We start from the raw sequence: 22230 nt of genomic DNA, 5'->3' as shown, positions 1-22230 counted from the left end.
ATATAACAACCATTTTTGTTTGCCTGTGCATGACCTGATCTATCACTTAATGTGGCAATTGCAATGGTGACCAGGAGCTCGCCCTTTGTGAAGTATTGAGGTTTTTTCCATCAAGGTCTTTCATGGGATCTGGAGTGACTGGGAAAGTAATTAGGGTCTGTTTTGAGAAATAGTTGGGAATCTTAGATAAAAGAAAAGTGAAAATAGATCAGAGGAATTTTAAATATGTGTGTGTGTGCTTGTATATATATATGCATGTATTATATAGCTTGTGTGTATATATAGTTTCTATCTATATATGGCACATTATATTTATATGAATGTATATGAATGTACATGTGTTCTAAGATAATATATGTCTTCACCATCAGTGAAAAATGGCAACATATTTATTTCTTATATAGCTTTGGAGCTATAATATAAAGTAGATATAATCTTAGAAGGGCTTTTCCTGATGCTACAAGCAGTCATTTCAAACACAGCCTTGGTGTGATTTCAATCATTTCAGAGTACCTTTGAGTAAAGAAATGGTGATTGGTAAGTAAATGTCTTCATATCACTTCTACAAGATACAAAAAACAGTTATTCTTACATATTTTTCTCTTGCTTTTTTCTCATGCAGAGGAAAGAACTCTAAAATCATCAGAGGAAACCTCTCATTTGGGTGGGCAACAAAGTTCCAGTCAAGGAAAAGATAACTACTCCAGCTATCAAGATGCCATGGCCAAATCTTTGATGAACATGGGAAAATTAGCAAAAGATGCACCCAGTCAAACAGTGGCAGAAAACCTAAATGATAGTGGCATTCAATCCTTAAAAACAGAAAGTGATGACACTGATGAATGTTACATGATTAACTCAGCTGAAGGAAAGGAAAAGACTGTTATTTCTGACCCAAAGTACTGTTCATCTGAGGAAAATGAAAGCAACTCTGAGATTATGGACAACGAGTGGGACAGCTCCTCAAATTTCTCAGAAGAAACTAGTGTAAAGCCCCACGTAACTCAGAAGTATATTGTAGAGTGTAATCAACCTAGCATCCTGGAAGTCCCAGAAATTAAGAAGGAAGAGGTAGAATTTGGCCCCTGTGAAACGCTTTGTGACTCAGAAACAGAGCTAAGAGCACCCCAGGAGTCTCACCCAGATCCTTTCGGGAAAAGAATTCAGAATCCTTTCCCTGAAAGTGAAGAAGATGACAATGAGTGCCTGTCAGAAACCACAGAAGTGTCGGTTGAGCTGGACAAAACAAAAGGGAACTTGAGTTTGCTAGAACAAGCAATCGCTCTGCAGGCAGAGCAAGGGCATGTGTTTCACAGCACCTACAAGGAACTGGATAGGTTTCTTCTGGAGCATCTAGCAGGGGAAAGGAGACAAACCAAAGTTATTGACATTGGTGGGAGACAGATCTTTAGCAACAAACGTAAGGAAGTATTTTTGGCTGTTCTTACTGGCTTAAGCATTTATCCTGTGACTGATAGAGGATTCTGAGCTGGGTTTTATAGCAACAGTAAAGAATCTGGAATTTAGCTGGTAATTTTGTTAATTATGTACCTTCACACCAGTGCCTTACATCTAACCAGGTTAAACGCTACATACTTGGCTTCCTGCCAAACCGCTATGTGAAATGGTCAGTAATGGGTACTAAAAGGGCTGTGTAGCTGGCACTGGCACTCCTTCTCCTCCTTTTCCTCCTCCTCTGCCTCCTCCTCCATAGGGCGCTAATACATACCTCCTAAATTTCAGCAGCCAAAAGAGAAGGCATTAAAATGGTGCTTAAGGAAAGGTTAGGGTGAAAAATTGGCCTCTTCCAAACATACCACCTAATTCCTAAGCCATGTGTTTTCTGAGTTCAGTCTACTACACATATCAACATTACATTTTGCTACAGCCAGCACTTCTGAGCCAGGAAAGCACAAGCCGTGCTCTTCTGCCTCATTCACCATCAGCAGAATTACCAGTAAGTTCCAAAATCTTTATTGTTTCTGATGGTTTGTGGCATCCTACAAAGCTGTAGGAACATTGCTCCATTTTTGGTATTTAATCAGGCTTCCAGAAGTGGAGATTTAAAAGATTTGGGGTTGATTTGTAAACTGGGCTGTCTTGTATGGAACTCCTCAATTGAGGATAATTACAGAACATCAAGAGATGTCATTTTATAAGCACACTCCCTGCTGTAGTAAGTAACAATACATTCATCTATCCTTCGACTTTTCCTTTTGGGCTTCCAAATACACTGAGGTCACCCCAGCATTGCTGCAATTTCTGCTTTTGATAAACGGTTTACTTTGGTATTTCTCATGCTACTTTAGAGTAGTCCCTGTGGACACTGCAAATATTATAGTAGTGTGGTTATCTAAAGCATTTAGCTTATAAGATAACTGACAAGTTTTTGTCAGTTAAAACTATAAACTATAAAATATTTCCTGTAGCATTTGGGAAGAATATGCATGCATCTCATTTTTCTGTCTCAAGCAGTCTTTTCATTAGCAAGTCTTAAGCTGCACATGCCTGGTATTAGTCTATCTCCTTGCTAAACTACATGAACCTTTATTTGCTCAGATGACTATGGTATATACAGGAATTTTACAGATACCTTTTCTTATCCTGAGACCAGCTGTGTTCACCAGGTTCACATTGGTGTCAATGTGACTTTTTCACAGCAGACTTAGGAAGGAGCAGTGACGGTAAGCATGGCAGAATCTGGCCCTTCCTGATTGGCCTCATATTATTATTAGCTGTAGTTTGCAGGCGAGTTCAGATATAACTGTCATGGAGGACCAAACTAGGCTTTGTTCAGGTTGCATAAACACCATGTAATTTTAGTCAATGTAGTATCAGGCACATAATTTTTTCACCTTACATAATTAACTGTTTCTTACTTCTGAAAAATCCACCATCAAATCCATCAGCTCTCAATTTTCTGTCTTGGATGCTACATCAGAAAAGCAGGCCTTTAATTTATATTTTTCCATCTTTTTATTGATAAACCTTTCCAATTAGTAGGGGAAAACTTAAATCATGTTTCAGGGTCCCTCTTTATTTCCAGTCCACTATTGCAGCACCTCCCATTTGCAGTGATTCTCAAAAGTATGTGGTCTCCTGTTGATGTTCAGTCTATTTTCTTTCCTCCTTATTTCCTTTTTTTTTTTTTTTTTTTTTTTTTACCTAAAACCTTGCCAGGAAGTTTAACCCTCAGCTGTCCCTGGTGATCCTGTCCCTAAGCACATCCTACCTCACGGTCCAACAAAATGAGCTTGAAGGAGGCTGCTCCCTGTGCTGGCTGCAGCTGTTTTCTCCCCCAGCACTGAATGCTGTTGGCAGCCAATCACAGATGGAGCTAAAACCATCCTCAACAATTTATGCAGCCACTTCCTCCAGATTTCTCACAAGAGAATTTCTGGACCAGAATTCATTCCTTTCTCGCCCAGACTTTTGATCCTGCATTGGAAATCAAATAAAGGCTTTCTGACCAGTGCTTCTTGCACAATTCTAGGTGCTTGAAACAAAAATTGGGAATGCACTGCGGCCATTACAGAGTGGTAGCTGTGGGGCTGGGCTGAGACCTCGTCTTTGAAAGGGTATCGGCTGCTCCATGTTTTCACTGTCATTGTGGGCTGCCTCACAAAGCGGCATTGCCATGTGTACCAGAGGGAGCTGCTTGCCTTGCCTCTCAAATGTAAAGTGGCATGTATTCAGTTTCCTAACAAAGAACCTACAGCCTAGAGATCTGCGATATTTAAGGAATGGCTTCTGGTTGAAATGCTTTTTGTTTGTTTGTTTGTTTGTTTTACACCTCAGCTTTTATTTGGTTGTCCCAGCTTCCTGGAGTCTGACATTAACAGAGTAAAAGATTGTTTCTGCTTTTTTATTTATTCCTTTATAGATCTTGCTGTTGGCTGATGCTGCCAGTTTTCTGGCTTATTGGATTGTGGCTTCTGTCCTGTTTGAGGCTCTGAATGGAATAAATGACACTGCAATCCTAAAGCTATATAGTTTAGCACATAAATGGCATATTGGGAGGGGGGAGCCATAGTTTAAAGGGCACCGTGAAAACCTAAAGTAATGCTTAAATCGCATATGTCTCTGTTAAAACTTTGTGTAGGAATTACATCTGAAATACAAAATAGAGAGCATTACGCTACTAGGATCGCTCAGCTGGGTGCAGACGGGGGCTAAACCCAGACAAAATCCTTATCTGATTTCTCTGCAGATTCACCCAGGCCTGAAAAGAGAGAAACCAAATGTCCCATCCCAGGATGTGATGGCACAGGGCATGTGACTGGGCTGTACCCTCACCACCGCAGCCTCTCAGGCTGCCCACATAAAGTTAGAGTGCCACTAGAAAGTGAGTATCATCACCCTGCAGTCCAGAATAACAACTGGATCTGGCCTGGTATTGTGGGTAGTGTGTGCTCATGCTGGAAAATAAAGCCACTTTTTCTGGGTGAGATTGCAGAAGGAGACCGAGAGAGGAGCCATCGCACATTCTTTGCCCTCCAGCTCTTAGTCACAGGCCTACTTCCCACACTTGTGAAGCTCAAGCACTCCTTAGCAGTAGCGTTACAAACAGCAGTAGGCTTTTCAGGTGGCCTGGGAAGAATAAGATCAGAGCCAAACTATCCCCACCCTGCCAGCAGACCTCCACACTGTAGTCTCATGAATCTTCAAGATCTTGCTTGCCCATGCCTTTGCTAAGTCATGCAGCACAGAAATCACCTGCTTGTTTCAGAGCTGCAAGCTGATTTGCCGTAATCACACACCGAGGCTGCTGCCTTTCATTGCCAATAACTGAGAGGCCTGGGCATGCTTATTCAGAGATGTTTCCAGCATCCCCCCTTACCACTGAGCTCAAAAAGGTAACTTCCATCAGTACCTCCCAGCGCTGGTCCACAGCACATCCTTCTCATATGACTGTGTCATGCTAACCCTTTTATGCCCAGTCTAGCCTGAATTCCCTGCTTATTTCTGACTGTGCTGATCTGATTACATTGGTTTGCGTGTGTGTGTAATCCTGCAATGTGATGCAATGAAATGCTGCATAATAAGCCAAAATCTAATGTGAAACTATTCGTTTAAACAACCTAGTCAGATTGGGTTTTGTCGTGGCATGCATAACAACAAATTAAAAGGATACTTGCACTTTACCAACATCCTGTTCCTAACTGTAGCTCTCCCTTTTTTTTCAATCTGGTACGAAACTATATTTGTGGAAACATCTGCTGAGTTAAGCAGGCTGCTGCTTTTGGAAGGCCTTAGCAACATTAACTTTCTAAAAAGTTAAAATTAACAAGTCCTTGTTAATTATCACACTTCCAATCAGATGTGTTCTGTCCTGCTGGGGGAAAAAAAAAAAAATATATATATATATAATTTGGTTCCTGACAGAAGAAATCAGTTTACTGAACCGTCAGCTTATTTGAAGCACTGTGCACCCAAAGGGGTAATGTAGTACTGAAGTCATGAGGGCAGATGTACAAAGACATGTTCTGTTTAACACATACATCTCAGTCTTAGTAAAGATGATCCACATCTAAAGGCATACGAAATGTACACGCAAGAGGTAGTAAACACTGCTGAGAATGTAAGCCGCTGCTTGGGAGCATGACCAATTGGCCTAAAATAGTTTCAGCACAGCTGAGGGTATTAGGGTTCAAAGGGGACATACTCAGATCAGACCATCTTACTCAGGTGCAAGGCATAAAAAGCCTTTCTGTACCTGAGAGCTTTCCCTCCCTGAGACAGCGAGGGACTGCAGCTATACGTAGCATGACTGTGTGGCTTGTGGCTCCTCTATCACCCCCCTTTTCTAGTTGACTGTGTTAGTGGTGTATGAATCAGAGGGCAAAGGGCTCCATGATGTAACATCCTTGCTGACTTCCACCTTTGTTCTTTTAAAGTCCCTAGAAACAATTATGTTCATGTGGGAAGCAACACTACAGCAATATAGGTATAAACCGGTATATACTGGAGGCACCAGCCATGCTATGTTGTAGGTCCTTTGCTTCTCCTTTTCTTTTGTCATCAAAATGTGACAGAATTGAGAATCTGAGTCCAAAGAAGAAATGTTCATATTTTTTAATATACGTATTTTTAATTGATGCATGTTACCACCTTTTTTTCCCTTATTCCTGTTTAGTACTTGCCATGCATGAAAATGTTTTAAAGTGCCCCACCCCAGGATGCACTGGAAGAGGACATGTCAACAGCAATCGCAACACACACAGAAGGTAGGTCAGAAAAGTTCCTGTCCACCTGAAATCTAACATGTACTCTGGACTAAATTGATGGGCATATCTTGGAATTAGATGTTATGTGCTACACTGCAGAATGCTTATGAACTGCAAGGGTAGCCTGAATTATTTATAACCAAATAATTGTGTTTAATTTCATTACATAAAAAATGGCTGCAACACTGAGGATGGCAAATTCCACTAGTATTTTTCACAGATGAGATTTCAAACTACAATTTCATCATAGTCTTCAGAGTGAAACATCATCGTGTAAAAGGGGTAGGAATGAACAAATTTTTATTGCTACAACTGGAAAACCCAGCGGAAGCCAAAGCCTCTTCATTTTGCACCACATACCTGGTAGTCCTTGGCAGGAACTTCCCATCAAAGCATACTCCCTTTTAGCAAACCAGAAAATTTTAAGTGGAATATTTTAGAGTCCATGTAATACCTCAGGAATGTCATCTTCCCACTTGGAATACTCCTGTCTGTTTAACTTGCTGCCTGCAGGGAGAAAGTAAAATTGAGAAAAGCTTTCCAGACAGGCAGCTGGGGAATCACAGCTGGGCTGTCGGTGAGGCAGAGAGCCGATGCGCTCCCTCTCCAGCAAGCCACTGCTGTCAGCATGGTCCTTGTCAGTACTGCTTTCTGCTGGAAGCCAGCAACCCAAAGTATTCCATTACAGTGCTTCTGGAAAAATATAATGTCTTACAATCAAACTTGGGGCATAAAAATTTCAAAACCAACTTTCTTTGTTGAACTGAACTTTTGTGTGATATTCTTTTTTTGCTGCTGATTGATTGATTGATTATTGTATGAGTGTACCAAAATCAAGGATTATCATACTATGTTACTATTTTTAATACAAAAAGTTAGTCTTTACTGGAGAGATTACAAGCTCCTCTACAAGAATATATAAGGAACCAGTAAATATTTTTCCATTGTGTTTCCTGTTTTAAAACCCCAGTCATCTTTGCAGCACATCAGCTGTATCATAAGCAATCCATGAATAGGATAAGAAAATGTGTTCTAATCTAATAAAGCAAAAAAAGAAAGCACAACTTGAAATGACAAAATGTGTTCTTTGCTAACAGTTGCTTACATACTGCTGGGGGTTTTTTCCCAAATTCACTTTCCTTTTAATCAGCAGGAGGCTTATATGCATGGTTTAGCTGATAAAGTAAATGTCATTTGTCAGAAAATTTGCTAGTGACTTGCCAGCCACAAAACATCAAAGCTGAACTCCTACATGATTCAGTTTCCAGATATATCACCTCAAATACACAGGTTTCACAGTTTTGCATTAAGGATTGAAAAACAGATGAATCTGGGCTATAATAGCAGCAGCAGCTCCCATAGATGCACAAGGCACCAGAGACGTTCGAAGTTATTGGGTCCCACAGCACACATTTCCTTTACTTAAGATTTCATTTTAACAATTTTTTTTTTCTTCTTGTTTCTTTTCTTCACCTTGCTTTTAAACAGTCTTTCTGGTTGCCCAATTGCTGCAGCTGAGAAGTTGGCCATGTCCCAGGAAAAGAACCAGCTCGAGTCTCCAAAAGCTGGGCAGTGCCATGATCAGACTCACAGGTAGGAGCCCTCACAAACTAGTCTCTCCAAAGTATTTCTACACAAACTCTGTTGATCAGTCCTCAGGTCTTTCCCCCATTTCAGATTTCAGCTACAGGGGTAACTCAGTTTTCCAAGATGAACCTCTGCAAAGCTAACTTGACTGTATCTCAAAATTAACAAGCGGCTCTCATGCATGTGGCTGACATTAAAGACAACAGATGTATCTTTTGAAAAACAATCGAATATATTCCACTAAATCTTACTTCGACGCAAACAGCCTAATCAATGGTTCTCAAATGTCTTTCTCCTGTAAACCAATTCTCTCTTGCTGAAATGTTTAAAACAATTTTCAAGAACTGTTCCTTTGTTACAATATTTTGGCCGCTGAAACTTGATTAGCAATCTCTTTGACCTTATTGCACTTTTAGCAGCTCATTCCTTATATATTTTGTGATTCTTTTTAGAGGAATCTTACAGTGATCCAGTAAGTAACATGTTACCTGAAAGAGTTGAGAAGTCTGCTCATTCTGTTTCCCCACCATTGAATAATTCATATTTTGAGTTTCTTTATTTTAAGTTTATTGGTTTAATTAGTTTGATTTATTTTTTATACAATGGCTTCAAAAAGGGAAAACATTTTTTATTGCAATTGTATTTTGTTTGAGAGTTAGATGGACCCCACAGACGTGCATAATTTGCACATCATTGGCACCACGACCATTACAACCTATTATATTCAGGTCTATTTGGGGACACTTTAATTTGTGGATTATTGACATGATCAGCTCTAATGGTTCCTTCAGAGCCATTACAGAATATTATGTCCATGTGTCTGCCAATGGCACGTGCCTTAACTCTACATATGAAAAGTCCTTAGGAAATTACTAAAGACAAGTAGTTACTGAACAGTAACTAAATGGAATAACACACCATAAATCATTCGTTCCTCCCAAATAACCGAAGCAATTATTTTGTATCATATTATATTTATACCATACCCATTCACAGTAAAGTGAGAACAATAGTGATCCATAAAACTACAAGTCCTTTGACTAGCAAAAATCCAGACAATTTTTAGAAATAAAGGAAGCACCATGCTACAGTGGTAATCTAGAAGTAAGTCAGTACCTTTCTGGTAAACAGCCCACACCGTTACTAGAGAATACTACATTTTTTTATGTCCTCAGCTTTGAACTTGTATGAAGTCAAAGTACTCTGACTACCAGGTCAGCCACCATATTCATGTTATTTATTTCTTGTATACACCTACCAGTAAGTTTTAAGTGTGATACCAGCACGCTCTCTGATACTGAGATGCAACTGTATCCTATTTTTCAAGAAAAGGTTATTTAAAGATATTCTTGTCTTTCTCATTCATTCTTTTCCTCCTCTCTGCAGGACAAATTTGGGGAAGCAGCCTGAGGTATCTCAGTACAATTACAGAACTTCACAGCCAGTCACCTCCTCCAGAACCACCCTGGCAAAAGAACAGGAGAAGTTTGGGAAAGTACCATTTGATTATGCCAGCTTTGATGCACAAGTCTTTGGCAAACGCACAACAGCACCTGTGGCACAAGGACGAAAAACACCCCAGTTCCTTGAATGTAAGCTTGAAATTCCATTATCTCTTGGAAAATGGGCAAAATGTCAATGACTTTTTTTTTTTTCCTTTTTGCTTCTTCTGCTTTCAAACTTTGAGAATTCAAATAAATCTCTGTAGGAAACACCTTTAACCACTTGTGGCCAGAATGCTAAATATAATCACTAGTTTTTTAAATATAGAATGCTAAACCGCTAAATATCATCATTATAAGGTTTACTTTTTTTATGTTGTTTTGAAAGCAATTATCAGGGGAAGAGAAGAGTAAAAAGGGATGTTTTATGTCTTATCTGTTACCTTCTTCCTTGGCTAAATTGTGATATCTTTATGTGACAGGATGCTGCCACGAGAAGTCCCATGGAATGTGTCTGCACAAGACATAAATGAATTGTAGTACAAAGAAATCCAAGTTAGGCTTTAAAGGCATTTCAGATACATTTTAGATGCATCCATACAGGTATTATTTGTCCTAGATGACCACGTGCCTCAGCTGTATTACTTTCAGGCCTGGATTGAATTAGTTTTGATATGTCATATATCTGTACTACATCATACTTTTAGTGCAGACATATGAAATGCATCAAATTGTTATCAAGATTATTCTGCTTACATCACTTACAGATTTGCTGAGGTACTACTCTGTACAAATGAGGTACCACAGGGCAAACACTGATTATTTATTGCAGATGCTCTTCACAATTTGCATGGGAAACTTCAGCAAGATTCTGTCATTGTATTGACCATTAAAAAATACTCTTTAGTCAAAGAAACAAATTAGTCTGTTGCCATGAGGGAAATGGAAAAAAAGGGTTTCGCTGCACCATATTGGGTTCAGAAGAAAGTAGATCCAAAACAATGTGACACAAAGCTCTTTAGTTGGTGTTTCTTCTGTTCATGACAAAAAATTTAGTAAAGGAAAACAAAAAAGGAGAACAAATTGCATCCCTTTTATCCCAGCAAAGGTGAACATTCATAGTAAGGTGAACAGAAAAGCAGAAAATTTTACATATGTATATATACATATATAATTATTATAATATAATATACTTCAAATACTATACAATATTATATATGGTTTATATATTTATAAAATTTGTATATTTATATATGTATTTGTGTATGTGTCCGAGTACACACATACACACATATATAAGTTTGTAGATATCTATGTGTTTGTGTATCTATAAAAATACCTTATTTAAAATTGCAAATGAAAAGTAGATATTTATCTGGCCTGGAAAATAGGCTTGTTCAAATGAAAGCAAATATGTGCGTTGCCAGCTTCTTGGGTGGCAGATTTTCCAATTTTGTTTGTAAAATTGAATATTCCCTATTAGCTGTCTCTTTGCACAGATGTATGTCTATTTCACAGGTTCATTTCAAGGAAAAAATGATTGAAGTGTTTTTATACAAATGCAAATGCATACATATGCAATTTATGTATAAAGTATATCAGGGCTGAAGTTTACAGCCTGTTGTTCTTGCAAAGATTGCAGTGTGCAGCTATTATTTTAATGGAAAGGTGAAAGTAAAAGAACAGGTGAGTGCTTTAACTATGCAGATATACAAAAGTTGGCAATAAGAAGCTGATGATGTAGTGATTGGTTCAGCATCCTATGTAAATATAGCTAGCCAAAAGCCCATCATTAGCGCTCTGTGGATTCCGCACATATAAACTTGATTTGTTAACAAAACATGCACCCTTCATAGCCTGCTTTTTTTTTTTGTCTTTTCTTTTAGGGTGGGTAATGGAAAATGCACTTTTTTGCTCTTTAAATATAATTTGAAGTTAGTTGTAGTAACTGCTAAAAATGTAGACCCTTGTGCTTGTGCTACAGTTTTACAGCAGGGTAGATAAATCCTTTTTCATTTGCACTGCAGAAGGGGACAACTGAATCAGGAGGCTTTTATGTATTGCTCTACTGAGATGCACCCAGTACATAGAAAAACCAAATATGGCATTCAGCTACAGTCAGTGCACGCAAACAAGCATTTCTCTTAGAGCATCCCAAGTTTGAGGAAAGATGAGTTCTTCAATGTCTTGTGTAGGTCTTAGCACTAAAATGCACTCAGCCAAAGCTCTACATCCAAAGGGATCCAGAGCCTTGGGGCTCAGATCTTTATGGAGCGAGCAGATGGCCATATGCAGAAATGTTCTTGGTGTATCTGGGTGTAGGCTGAGAAATTGGATTTTGCTTAGTTTATCTTGGTAGGACACTGTGAGAGCTACAGATAAAAGAAGTGATTATTGCTTCCTAAGAGCTGAAATCACAGTGCTGTGTTTTTCCTGCAACAGTTAATGACATCTCAAGCTCCCAAAGCCACAACAGAGAGCAGAGTTCTTTCTATCTGTTTAAGAGTAAGTGCTGCTGATGGAGCAGAAAACAAAGAACCACACACACCACTTCTGTCTGTGAAAGTGCTTTTCTGTTCACCTGTTAGTTTTTCATTCTCAGCTGACCTCTTTGTGCCTAATAAATCTGTATATTATTCCAAATGATAGCCAACATAAGACAGTGAGCCAAGATCAGTTTTATTCTGAATGTTCATTGTAATTTTTTTTTAATTGATTAAAGGGTAGACTTAAGTTTATAAAAATGTCCACAAAATCAGGACTGAGTATTCCTAAGAGGTAATGCTCTTATCTGATTACTCTGGTTCGTTCAAGAGCCTGGTCTTGTTCTCCTTACTCACATAAGCAAAGCTACTTAAGTAACAGACTTACTCATTTAAGTAGGGTAAGCAGTGTTGTTTTAGCTAAGACTGGACAAGTCACTGTTGGTTTTTTACACAACAGAGGGCCAAGAAGAAGCCTTTATAAGGATACATTTACAATTGCATTTGCCCACCAGTGTTGTCAGGTCACAACAGACAACACAGTAACCCTTGTTCAGTCTTTCCTTGGACATCATTGCTTTTAATGCTAGAGTAAAGAATGAGTAAAATCTGAGTAAAAGTCTCAGATACTTTGTTAAAAGGTGTATTTGTCAGGTAAAAATTAAATTATTTTGTTTCTGAAGCCATTTTTACAGCAAACCCTTATGCCAATAGGAAATGGATTGTTTTAAATGTATGCTTTGAATATTTTAATGTATGAAACTGTAGTCTGAGAAACAAAACTATTTAATGGGAAAAATCTCATACATGCAATTGCTAATCAAATCTCTCTTCAACAGCAAAGCATTTTTCAAATCCAGTGAAATTTTCTAATCGACTGCCTAGTGCTAGCGCCCACACACAGAGCCCTTGCCATGCCAACTCTTATAGCTACGGTCAATGTAGTGAAGACACCCACATAGCAGCAGCTGCTGCTATCCTGAACCTTTCCACCCGCTGCAGGGAAGCAGCAGAGATCCTCTCCAACAAACCACAGAGTCTGTCTGCCAAGGTAGGGTAGTCCAAGAACCTGGAGGGTGTGCTAGCTACTGAACTGTGCGAATAAACTGTCTTTCATGTTAGTGACTGCATTAAATCCTCAAAAAGGAGGCTTCTGTTTGCATGCTCTTTTGAAGAGAGGCAGAGGAAAAATCAGTAATGTAGTGACCAGTTCTGATAAAAATAAATAAATAGCAGGAATTATGTTGTTAACTCTTTTCATAATTGAGCCCTAAATACAAGGGGGGAGTTTTGTGGGAAGAAGAAAGAAGGTTCTTTGAAATCCAGCAACAATCTGTGGTGGATAATGAGCTAGATCTGTTTAAAGAGGGAATTTTCCTCCCTCTGAAACCTGCCATGAGTGATCATTTAGGAAGCTGATTTAAAAAAAAACTAAAAATCATGCGATTAATCAAGGTGATATTTTGCTAGCAATGGAACAGAACTACACCTATTGAGTCTGTTGTGTTTGGAGCTCATGACAGTTTGACAAGGTGCAGGGAGGGAAATAACAACTGACTTTGGTAAAATTCTCCTTTCTGCTGGCAAGAGAGGAGAATCAGGCCCACAGCGTTTGGAGATAGATAATTTGGGCAAGTCTGTCATAATGGAAAGCTGCCTAATATCGTAGATGTTTGCGTGGCTTTCATGTTTTGGTTTCTGCTCTGCATTTCCTCATGGATCTTTATGATTTACAAATGGTACTGTGTGAGCTATGAGCCTTATTTTCTGTGCCATTACATCGTAGTATACTGCTGATGAAAATAGACAAGATTCTCTTCTGATGACCGTGGTTGTGGGAGCACTGTTGTTTATTATTTGTATTAAAGTCACACATGCTCCACTGCAATGCAACTTTTGAAACCTCTGTGTAGATGAAAGGGTGCCATTACAAGAACTTGAGAAGGAATCACTGGGAAATGAAAAGAGGTGTATTTATCAAAACACAGAGTAGCAGGTGTGTTTCTGCTGTGGGACTCTGAGTCATGATGTGTGCTCCAAAAGACAGATGACCTATTTCTCTGCAAGTCAGTGTCACTCTACCTTGTCTATTTTAGCACCAGGCTCAGTCTGGCTAGAGGTGGCTTCCACAGCTGTTGGTCTACAATTTTGTTGGGCCTTCATTCACCATCGCTAAGGGGTTAGCTATTATTCCTTGAGTGGAACCATTAATTTTACCACCAGTGCAACACCTTGTTAGGTATTCCAAGCCTTGTGCCCTTGCACAGTGGTATCCCCTACTTTGCTGCCTTTGATTTCTACTTGTGAAGTCTTGGATCTTGGAACTGATGTTGGGAGATGCCACAGGGTAAACTTTTTAGATTGTGTCCACATGCATCCCCTGTAACTCAGACATTATCTGCCCCAAAGATTGCTCACAGAACCTTTCCCAGATGACAGATCCACCCCTGATATCTGCTGCAGAAAGCTCCTTCCACCGGTCTTCAATAGAGACTTCTTCCGGCAGGGAAATGGAAACTGATGCCAATGGCTGGATTAAATTGCTGCCACAGCCTTTGGCTGACCTCAGCAATAGACCTTCTTGCCAGAGAAGAGCAGTAAAGGGACCAGGCATAACCCAAAGATTTTCTCCTCTGTACCTGCTTCACAGTTGCCAAATCATGGGGAACGTTTGAATGGAAGTGAACATAATAGTAACGATATGGAGAGACACTTGGGGCACATAGCTTACTCCTTTTTCACAGCCAGGAATCCAGCCTAAAAGAAAATCACCTGCATACCTTGCTATCTGCCTGCCTTCACTTTTGCCAGACTTTCTGGAGGGCATACTGCTACAAAACATCTGACAGAAGAATCAGAATTAGCTTCTGGCCAGAACACAGGCAAGTAAGCCCCAAACAGATTTGATGGCCAAAACCACGCAAAACCCATTTTTATTTGGTTTTGGCTATTTATTACTTTTATCATACAGGATTCAAACAAAAAATTGTGGAAATAAATCACCAGACTCTCTTCAATGAAGATGCTTCCCTATTTTAAAATATGAAGCAAAAAATAAGGTTATTTTTAAAGAAACTACTATCTATTTATCAATGTATCTGAATTGTTTTGTGGCTGGTATTGGCTGCAAAGGTAAATATTTAACTGGTAGAATACCTTACAAATTTTTAGATGATAAAAAACATCTCTTGAGACTTTATTAGTGTTTGGACTCAGATAATGTGGCATCAACAGGTGACTACAGAGTTAATGATTTCCTTTTCTACTCTTGATACCACACACATTCTCCAGGTCTGAAAATACCTGTGTGGGGTGGCTGTGTTCAGACCCCCATAGTATCAGACCTCTCAGCCCTGCCCCTTGTCATGTTTCTTTGTTCCTTTGCCAAAGAAAACCTGATTAGCATCATCCATACTTTAGCAGATCAAAGCTCCTGACTTGTAAAGGTGTTTGCTCTTATATGAGCATCAGGCAGCCTCCCAGCAATCCAAGCCACTGCCACATATGCAAATTGGAGGCAGTGTGCTGGTAAAGCAAGGACATGTGGGACTGCAGAGGTTTTCCTGGACTTGCAGGAAATCCTCTGCAAGTTACACAATTGTCAGAGCTGTAAAAATATTGCGCTTCTAAGTTTTAAAAGCAGAACTTGAACTTCAAACATTTCAAGCAAGTATCAATTTCTTGTAGTCACTCAAGGCATGTATATGTCACGTTCCTTAAACAGGTGGGGAAAACACCAGAACATTTTTTAGCACAAGTGTATTCCCAAAGTATTTTTTTTTTTCTTTCTGTCTCTCAAATTTTATTTCTTGACCTCCAGAGTGTTGTCAATTTTTTAGTAAGAGTTGGATGTTTTACCTTGAATATTCACCGCTTTTCTGAAAATATAGAAAACACTTGAATGAAAAAGTAAATGGTTTTTACAGCACAAATTTCATTAATTTAATGGATTTTCAAATATATATGTCACATTTTCTACATATCAGTTCAAAAGGGAGAGTCTAAGCCAAAACAAGAAAGACAAAGGTAGTGAGGGTAGAGAAATCAGATTACACGTTAACAGTACCATTGGTAAGCAAAACTTCCAAAGAGATCTAACATACAAAGGTGATCTGCCAAATATCTCAAGGTTAAAAGTATGTATTTATAAATTAAGCAATTTAAAGAATGAATTTATTCTGAAATGATCAGTAAAGTAGATCCTAACCTTTCTCTATGAATTACGTATCAGCTGCATACAAAATATTAAGATCATCAGATACCTTGATGACACTGTTTTCAAAAATAATCAATACCACATTCATGTTACATTGCCTGAGCCGTTCAACCTCCACCTGGGACTGTAGTAAATTGTTCCCCTGAATATAATCCTGATCAGCCAATTCTCATGTGGTCAGTACCCCAAACCAGTCTCCTGGTTGCCTTTGATTTGCAGTTTATGTAGCTTCATTCAATTCCCATTGAAGTCAACAGAAGGACTCCCCTAGAAGGCTTAGCCTGCAGTTTTTAGCACAGTGCAAGAGTCTATATCATCATAACATCCAGGGATCTTCCCTGTTCAAAGCCCTCACCACATTCACGTCTCACAGAGGTAGCTCTAAGCAATACAGTTTATCTGTATCCTCATCACTACTGCTTGCCAAACATTTTGTTGACTGTTTTGGTGTTTTTCCCACCTGTTTAGACAAAATGGCATATGCACACTATGCCTTGAAATAAAACAAAAAATGACACTTGCTAAAAACGTTTAAAGTTCAAATTCTGTTTTTGAACAAAATTATGTCATCTCTCCATTCTTGGATATTGATGATGGTGATAATCACATCAATTATTTCAACAATGTAGATAGTACTCAGCACGTTTCTCAGGCAGTCCTTTACTCCAAATACCTTAAAGCCTAAATACAGGATGAAAAATCAGCCAAGAATATCACTAGGTACCATCCTGTTATACTGCTGTGCATATTGGTCTTTGAGTACATTCGTGGCTGGCTTTTTTTAATTTGTGAATTGCTCTGAGCTGAAATTGTGACTTCATTTTTTGTCTCAGATGTTGCTGGGCAGTTACAAGTTTTCTTATTTTGACCCAAATTAGTATTTTAATTTGCTGCAGAAGAACTCAATTGCTTAAATTTAAGTCTGAAGAATTGAGGACCAGGCACATGTATTTTTATTGGCTGAGAATAGAAAAGATTATACTCTTTTGGATGGAGTGGCATTAAGAATAGTATTCATACACATGGCAAGATACTAGTCTCAGAGTTACTCCCAATACAAGAACTGAACTGCTCTTTTGAGTTTTCCAAACTAGACTGAACTGCTAGTGGGAATGCAAAATCATTGATAATGTTGTTTCTCTAGACTTAGTATTAAGTTGTACGGCTGATGCCAACGAAAGAATACATAAAACCCCTTATATGTAATGATACAATCTCCCTAAGGTCACAGGTTTGAAATAAGATTCATGCAGACACAATAATTCACTCTTTCTGATCCAGCTATGAGATAAAGCTTAACTTGTAATCATTACTGGAGACACACTGCAGAGTATTAAATGTTGTGAGTGATCAGATGGACCAAAAGCATATGAAAAAATGCAGGAGTAATTTATCACAAAAACCAACATCCGTTGCTGTCCTAGCTGATGTAGTTCAGTTCTAAGGACAAGACTTAATAATGTACTAGAAAATATTCTGTAATATTGATGTCATAAAATAAAGGAGGCTGAAAAAGCTTAACTTTAAAGTACAAAGCACTTGAAGAGGATAGAGACCATTTTTTTGTTTACATATTTATATTAGCCTTCATTTTAGATAGTTATTCCTAGTAGAGTACTACTTGAACCTTATCTTTTCACTGAATAGGTCCTGGAATAACGAAAATATGCTTCAGTCATTTTTTACTCATTTTTTTGTTCTGGAATTCTTTTTCCAGCTGCTTGCAAAACCTGTGGGGGTGATTACACTGTCACTGATGCAGAAGTAGATAAGGAGTAACCTGAATTTAATTACCATGTGTATCGTCTCACCCTCATTGATTTTTCTTCATTGCTTCAGTGGATTTTTTCCTGGTTTACACCAGTGTAAATGTAAATGTAAATAAGATCAAAATCAGGCTCCAATGGTTTACACAGCTTCAAACTAATATAAGTTAGGAAATAATAAGATACATTTTAATCTTTACTTTGCTTACATTTTCAAGGAAGAATCAGAACAGTTGACATTGTTTTGGTAGCTATTTTAAATATGTCATGATAAATGGATAAATATAGGCCTGATCACACATGCACTAGAGTTGACAGTAATAAGATCTTGCCTTCACTGAGGAGAACACAGCCTTTACAAGTCTGAGCTAAGCATAGTAAGTGCCATTTTCTGTCAGCATGTCATAGCACTGCTCTAGTATTTTTTTGCCATTTGCCATTTTTGTCTTTTTAGTTCCATTTTAAAATTAATGTAAAAATAAACGTGGTAAAACAAGCAAAGGAGACATATTGAGAGGAGGGTGGGATGAGAGTAGGAATGAAAACTGGAGCAGTACCTCTGACTAGCCTCTCTTTTTGCTCTGCCATTTGGAGTTTGCTATGAAGGCAGCAAAGTGATAGCTCTTTTATACCATTCTGAATAAAAAGCCATGCTGTAAACGTGTGATCCATCCTGTGATGGGCAAAAGGGGATATTTTTTCCATGACTATATTTAATTGTTGTGTGCATCTGTGAGCTCACTTAAACCCCATCTGTACGCTACTTCACAAACACACAACCCAGCCTTCCCTGAGCAGAATTAGGTGCATGTTGGACAACTCAACTTCTATGTGAATTTCAGGAAAGTGCTGAGGAAGGTTTAAATGTCCATGTTAGTAAATGATCTGCTTATCAGCCAGAGCTGCTTGTTGTGGCTAATGGTATCTGTTTCTCAGAGACAATACATTTCCTGATATTTTTCTACATACAGTTTCATCGAGGAGGGTAGCTTGATTGATTTTGGTCCTTTTTGTTGTTGCTGTTGCCTTCTGAGTAGTTGATATTTTGTCAGTGACAGAGAATCTGCACTATTTATGGGTTTTGCACTATAAAACTACTGCAGCCCAGTCACATGGCTTCCTTTCCTAAGCCATCTGTCACAGAGGTCTGGAATTTTATGTGAATGTTGGTTGTGCAGACTTAACCCAAGTTTTTTTATTATGAAAAATGTCAGCAACTACAATATTTAGCATTTTACTTTACATTGGTCATTAAACTTGATTACTGTAGCTCTGTTTCATTGCTATAGTTACATATCAACTATGAAGCCAAAAAACACTGGGGCGATCATGGCAGAGCTATATTGTCAGATCCTGGAGTGTGCACTTGGCACTGATATAGTTAATATCTTGGATTTTTGTAACTAAGGTTTATTAATGCTGGTATAAAAATGTATTTGATATTATACAGATGGCATAAGATGTTGTGGTTACTAAGTTATTATCCAGGATAAGCTGCACTGTCAAATTCAGGGCTTAAAACTATCACAGGAGATTAAACTATTTACTAAAAAGGGGCAGAAAGATATAACCAAAGCGTCTTAGTATGAACATATTAGAAGTGTATTTACTTCCCATAAATATAATAAAACATCTCTCTCTTTAAGCTGTGTGATTGAAAATGAGAACTTTGCTATGCAGGAGAAGCAAACATAAGAGGCGCCTGAGTTTCTGAACCAGGGGCAAGCAGATGGCTTGGTAGTGCTTTGGTCTAGGTGGGCATCTGTCTTAGGCCCATGAATACAAAATGGAGTCAGGCTGTCTGACTGAGGAGAGATTGCTGGGCCCTAAATTTTCATCTTCTACCAACGTTTTCCTTCTGATTAAAAAGATTTCATCAGACAAATTTTACCTTTAAATGAGTCACCACTGGCAGTGGTAGAAGGCATGGCTGCATGAAGGAAGCTTGTGCCTGCAGTCCAACCGGGGTGGCTTTGTCACACTTTCAGCACAGGGGAAGAATTCCCTGTTTCACCAAAACTGTTTTAAGACTCTCAAGCAAAGGTAAGTTTCAATGCCCTATCTTTAACCATTAAATGGTTGACTAATCATTAGCAATAGCTAATGGGAAGAAAGAAAAAGGGACCCTTTCTGCCAGTGTCTCATCTCTTCCTAAGGAAGAGGTCCAAGAAAGATGGAAAAACTTGCCCCTGGACATACCTGTCTCTTTTCCATTTACAACAGGGTGTCTAGATGATTCACTTACACTACAGGTTTACTTTTATATTACTCAAGGTAGGAAGTCTCAATCTGGGTTTATACAACTGTCTCCTATAGTTATACAGCACCTAACATATCTAGCCCTAAATTCCCAAGTGGTATCTGAGCTTTGTGGTGATGCAAATACAAAATTGTAGTGATTACAATAACAGGAAGACACAGAGCAGTGTTAATTACAGCATTCTACATGCGTAGATCTATGATGTTGTATTTATCTCTATAGTCTTTGAATGTTTTCTACCTTATTCAGGCAACACACAGAACTAGATGACCAAGTGCTCCTTCAGAAGCCACCTCTTTTACCTCTTCCCCTACGTGACTTTAGTAATTGCTGGCAATAGCAAGGACCAGTCTTATACTCATCCCTATATACACAATATGTCAATATGCAGTGTTGCATATTGAGCATGAGGGGAAATTTTTTGTTGCTTCCATTAGTAAGTTGCACTTTCAGGAGCTTTTTGTCATTCCAAGAAGAGGAGTTTGTACTCTTTTTCTGTGGTCAGACAGGGTAAGGCAGAACAGTGAGCTTTCCTTCCCTTCTTCTTCTTCTTGTACAGCTGAGCAACACTTGCACCTTCCTGTGAGCAGAAGCTGCTCTGAGAGCAGCCTGGAAAGAGAAGTTGGCTCTCTCCCCAAACTGCACACCCCCCTGCAGTCAGAGGCTACTCTTTGTGTACTTCCCAGGTAGCAAAGGCTTTGGTAACTCATGCTGAAGGTCTCTGTCAGGGACAACCTCCTAAAGATCCTCCAGTGGCTCCCAGTCTAGTGGTCTCAGTGCAGACCTGCGCCTTAGTGGCCTAGTCAAAATATGATTAAGGCAATATGTTGAGTGATCTACAAAACCCTAGTGAAAATTTCTCCTACTGTGCTACTTTTAGGCATATTTCTTCCCCCCTCCTTCTCTCCCCCATGATGCAGATGTTGTAATATTTCTGGGGTGTGGGGGGAAGGGAGGATATGTAATAGTAATGCTGTTGATGACCTAAACAATGCATTAATGCTTTTAACTGTGAATTGGGGTCATAGTTCTCTGTAAGAGTGAAAAGATCAAGAAGATTTAAAGCTAAACTTTTTTTAAATAAAACTAGATTTAGAGTGTATAGGTTATGGTTTAGAGGCCTCTTATTTAAATTCTACTTACTATGTTTAAGCTGAGATGTAGGGATACTATTACTGAGGCTACTCTTAAGTCTGCCTAAGAGTTGGACATTAACTGATATAAATCGAAAAGCTGGGTTTAGATTCAGATAAATTTAAATAAAAGCGTGCATTTATATTTATCCTTTAAAAGCACCACATGGTTATGTTGCAGCCTCACCATGTCCATATCTAAACATGTCTGTTTCCTGTTGCATGTCAGGGAGCTGAGATAGAAGTGGATGAAAATGGCACTCTGGATTTGAGCATGAAAAAGAACCGAAGCCAAGACAAAGTTATGCCTCTCACTTCTTCCAGCACAGCACTTCCCACTCCTTCCTCTTCTCCTTTCAAAACAAGCAGCATCCTGGTAAATGCAGCCTTCTACCAGGCTCTTTGTGAACAGGAAGGCTGGGATACACCAATCAACTACAGCAAGACCCATGGAAGGAAAGAAGAAGAAAAAGAGGTAGTTTTTCACTTCATGAGTGACTTTTTCCCTTGGATGAGTGGCCATCTGATGGTCTTTGGGACAACCAGTCCAATGCAGTTTAAAGGGAATCAATTTCCACAGGTAGAGGTTTGTGAATGTTGAACTGGTTTTAATGCCCACTCAGATGTGGCATAAAAAAATCACTACTCACTTTGAAAAATCTTGCTCTCAGAGGCTACTTGTGAATGCCTATAAGTCTCAGATAAGGAAATCAAAGGTGTCCACCACTAGAGACTGCTTTTTAAATTTTGTTCTGTCCTGGTTTCAGCTGGGATAGAGTTAACTGTCTTCCTAGTAGCTGGTACAGTGCTATGTTTTGAGTTCAGTATGAGAAGAATGTTGATAACACGGATGTTTTCAGTTGTTGCTCAGTAGTGTTTAGACTAAAGTCAAGGATTTTTCAGCTTCTCATGCCCAGCCAGCGAGAAAGCTGGAGGGGCACAAGAAGTTGGCACAGGACACAGCCAGGGCACCTGACCCAAAGTGGCCAACGGGGTATTCCATACCATGTGACGTCCCATCTAGTATAGGAACTGGGAAGTGGGGGTAGGGAATCGCCGCTCGGGGTCTAGCTGGGTGTCGGTCGGCGGGTGGTGAGCAATTGCACTGCACATCAT

The 22230-nt window shown here is 39.0% G+C and overlaps 1 protein-coding gene across 4 annotated transcripts in view; it reads left to right on the top strand.

Moving 5' to 3' along the window:
* Window positions 1-22230, top strand: part of ST18 (ST18 C2H2C-type zinc finger transcription factor) — a 170772-nt gene that overhangs the window by 124694 nt on the left and 23848 nt on the right. For all 4 annotated transcript variants that reach the window (XM_052788228.1, XM_052788227.1, XM_052788229.1 and 1 more), the window contains 7 exons: window positions 623-1420; window positions 4211-4345; window positions 6137-6227; window positions 7716-7820; window positions 9201-9406; window positions 12579-12790; window positions 21344-21589. In XM_052788228.1, coding sequence (XP_052644188.1) covers window positions 623-1420; window positions 4211-4345; window positions 6137-6227; window positions 7716-7820; window positions 9201-9406; window positions 12579-12790; window positions 21344-21589 — 1793 coding nt within the window. The remainder of the gene's footprint in view (window positions 1-622; window positions 1421-4210; window positions 4346-6136; window positions 6228-7715; window positions 7821-9200; window positions 9407-12578; window positions 12791-21343; window positions 21590-22230) is intronic.

This window comes from Harpia harpyja, chromosome 5, assembly GCF_026419915.1.
Source record: "Harpia harpyja isolate bHarHar1 chromosome 5, bHarHar1 primary haplotype, whole genome shotgun sequence".
NCBI classification, from domain to species: Eukaryota; Metazoa; Chordata; class Aves; order Accipitriformes; family Accipitridae; genus Harpia; species Harpia harpyja.
The sequence above is the reverse complement of the archived record's forward strand: the minus strand, read 5'-3'. Positions and strand labels throughout refer to the sequence as shown.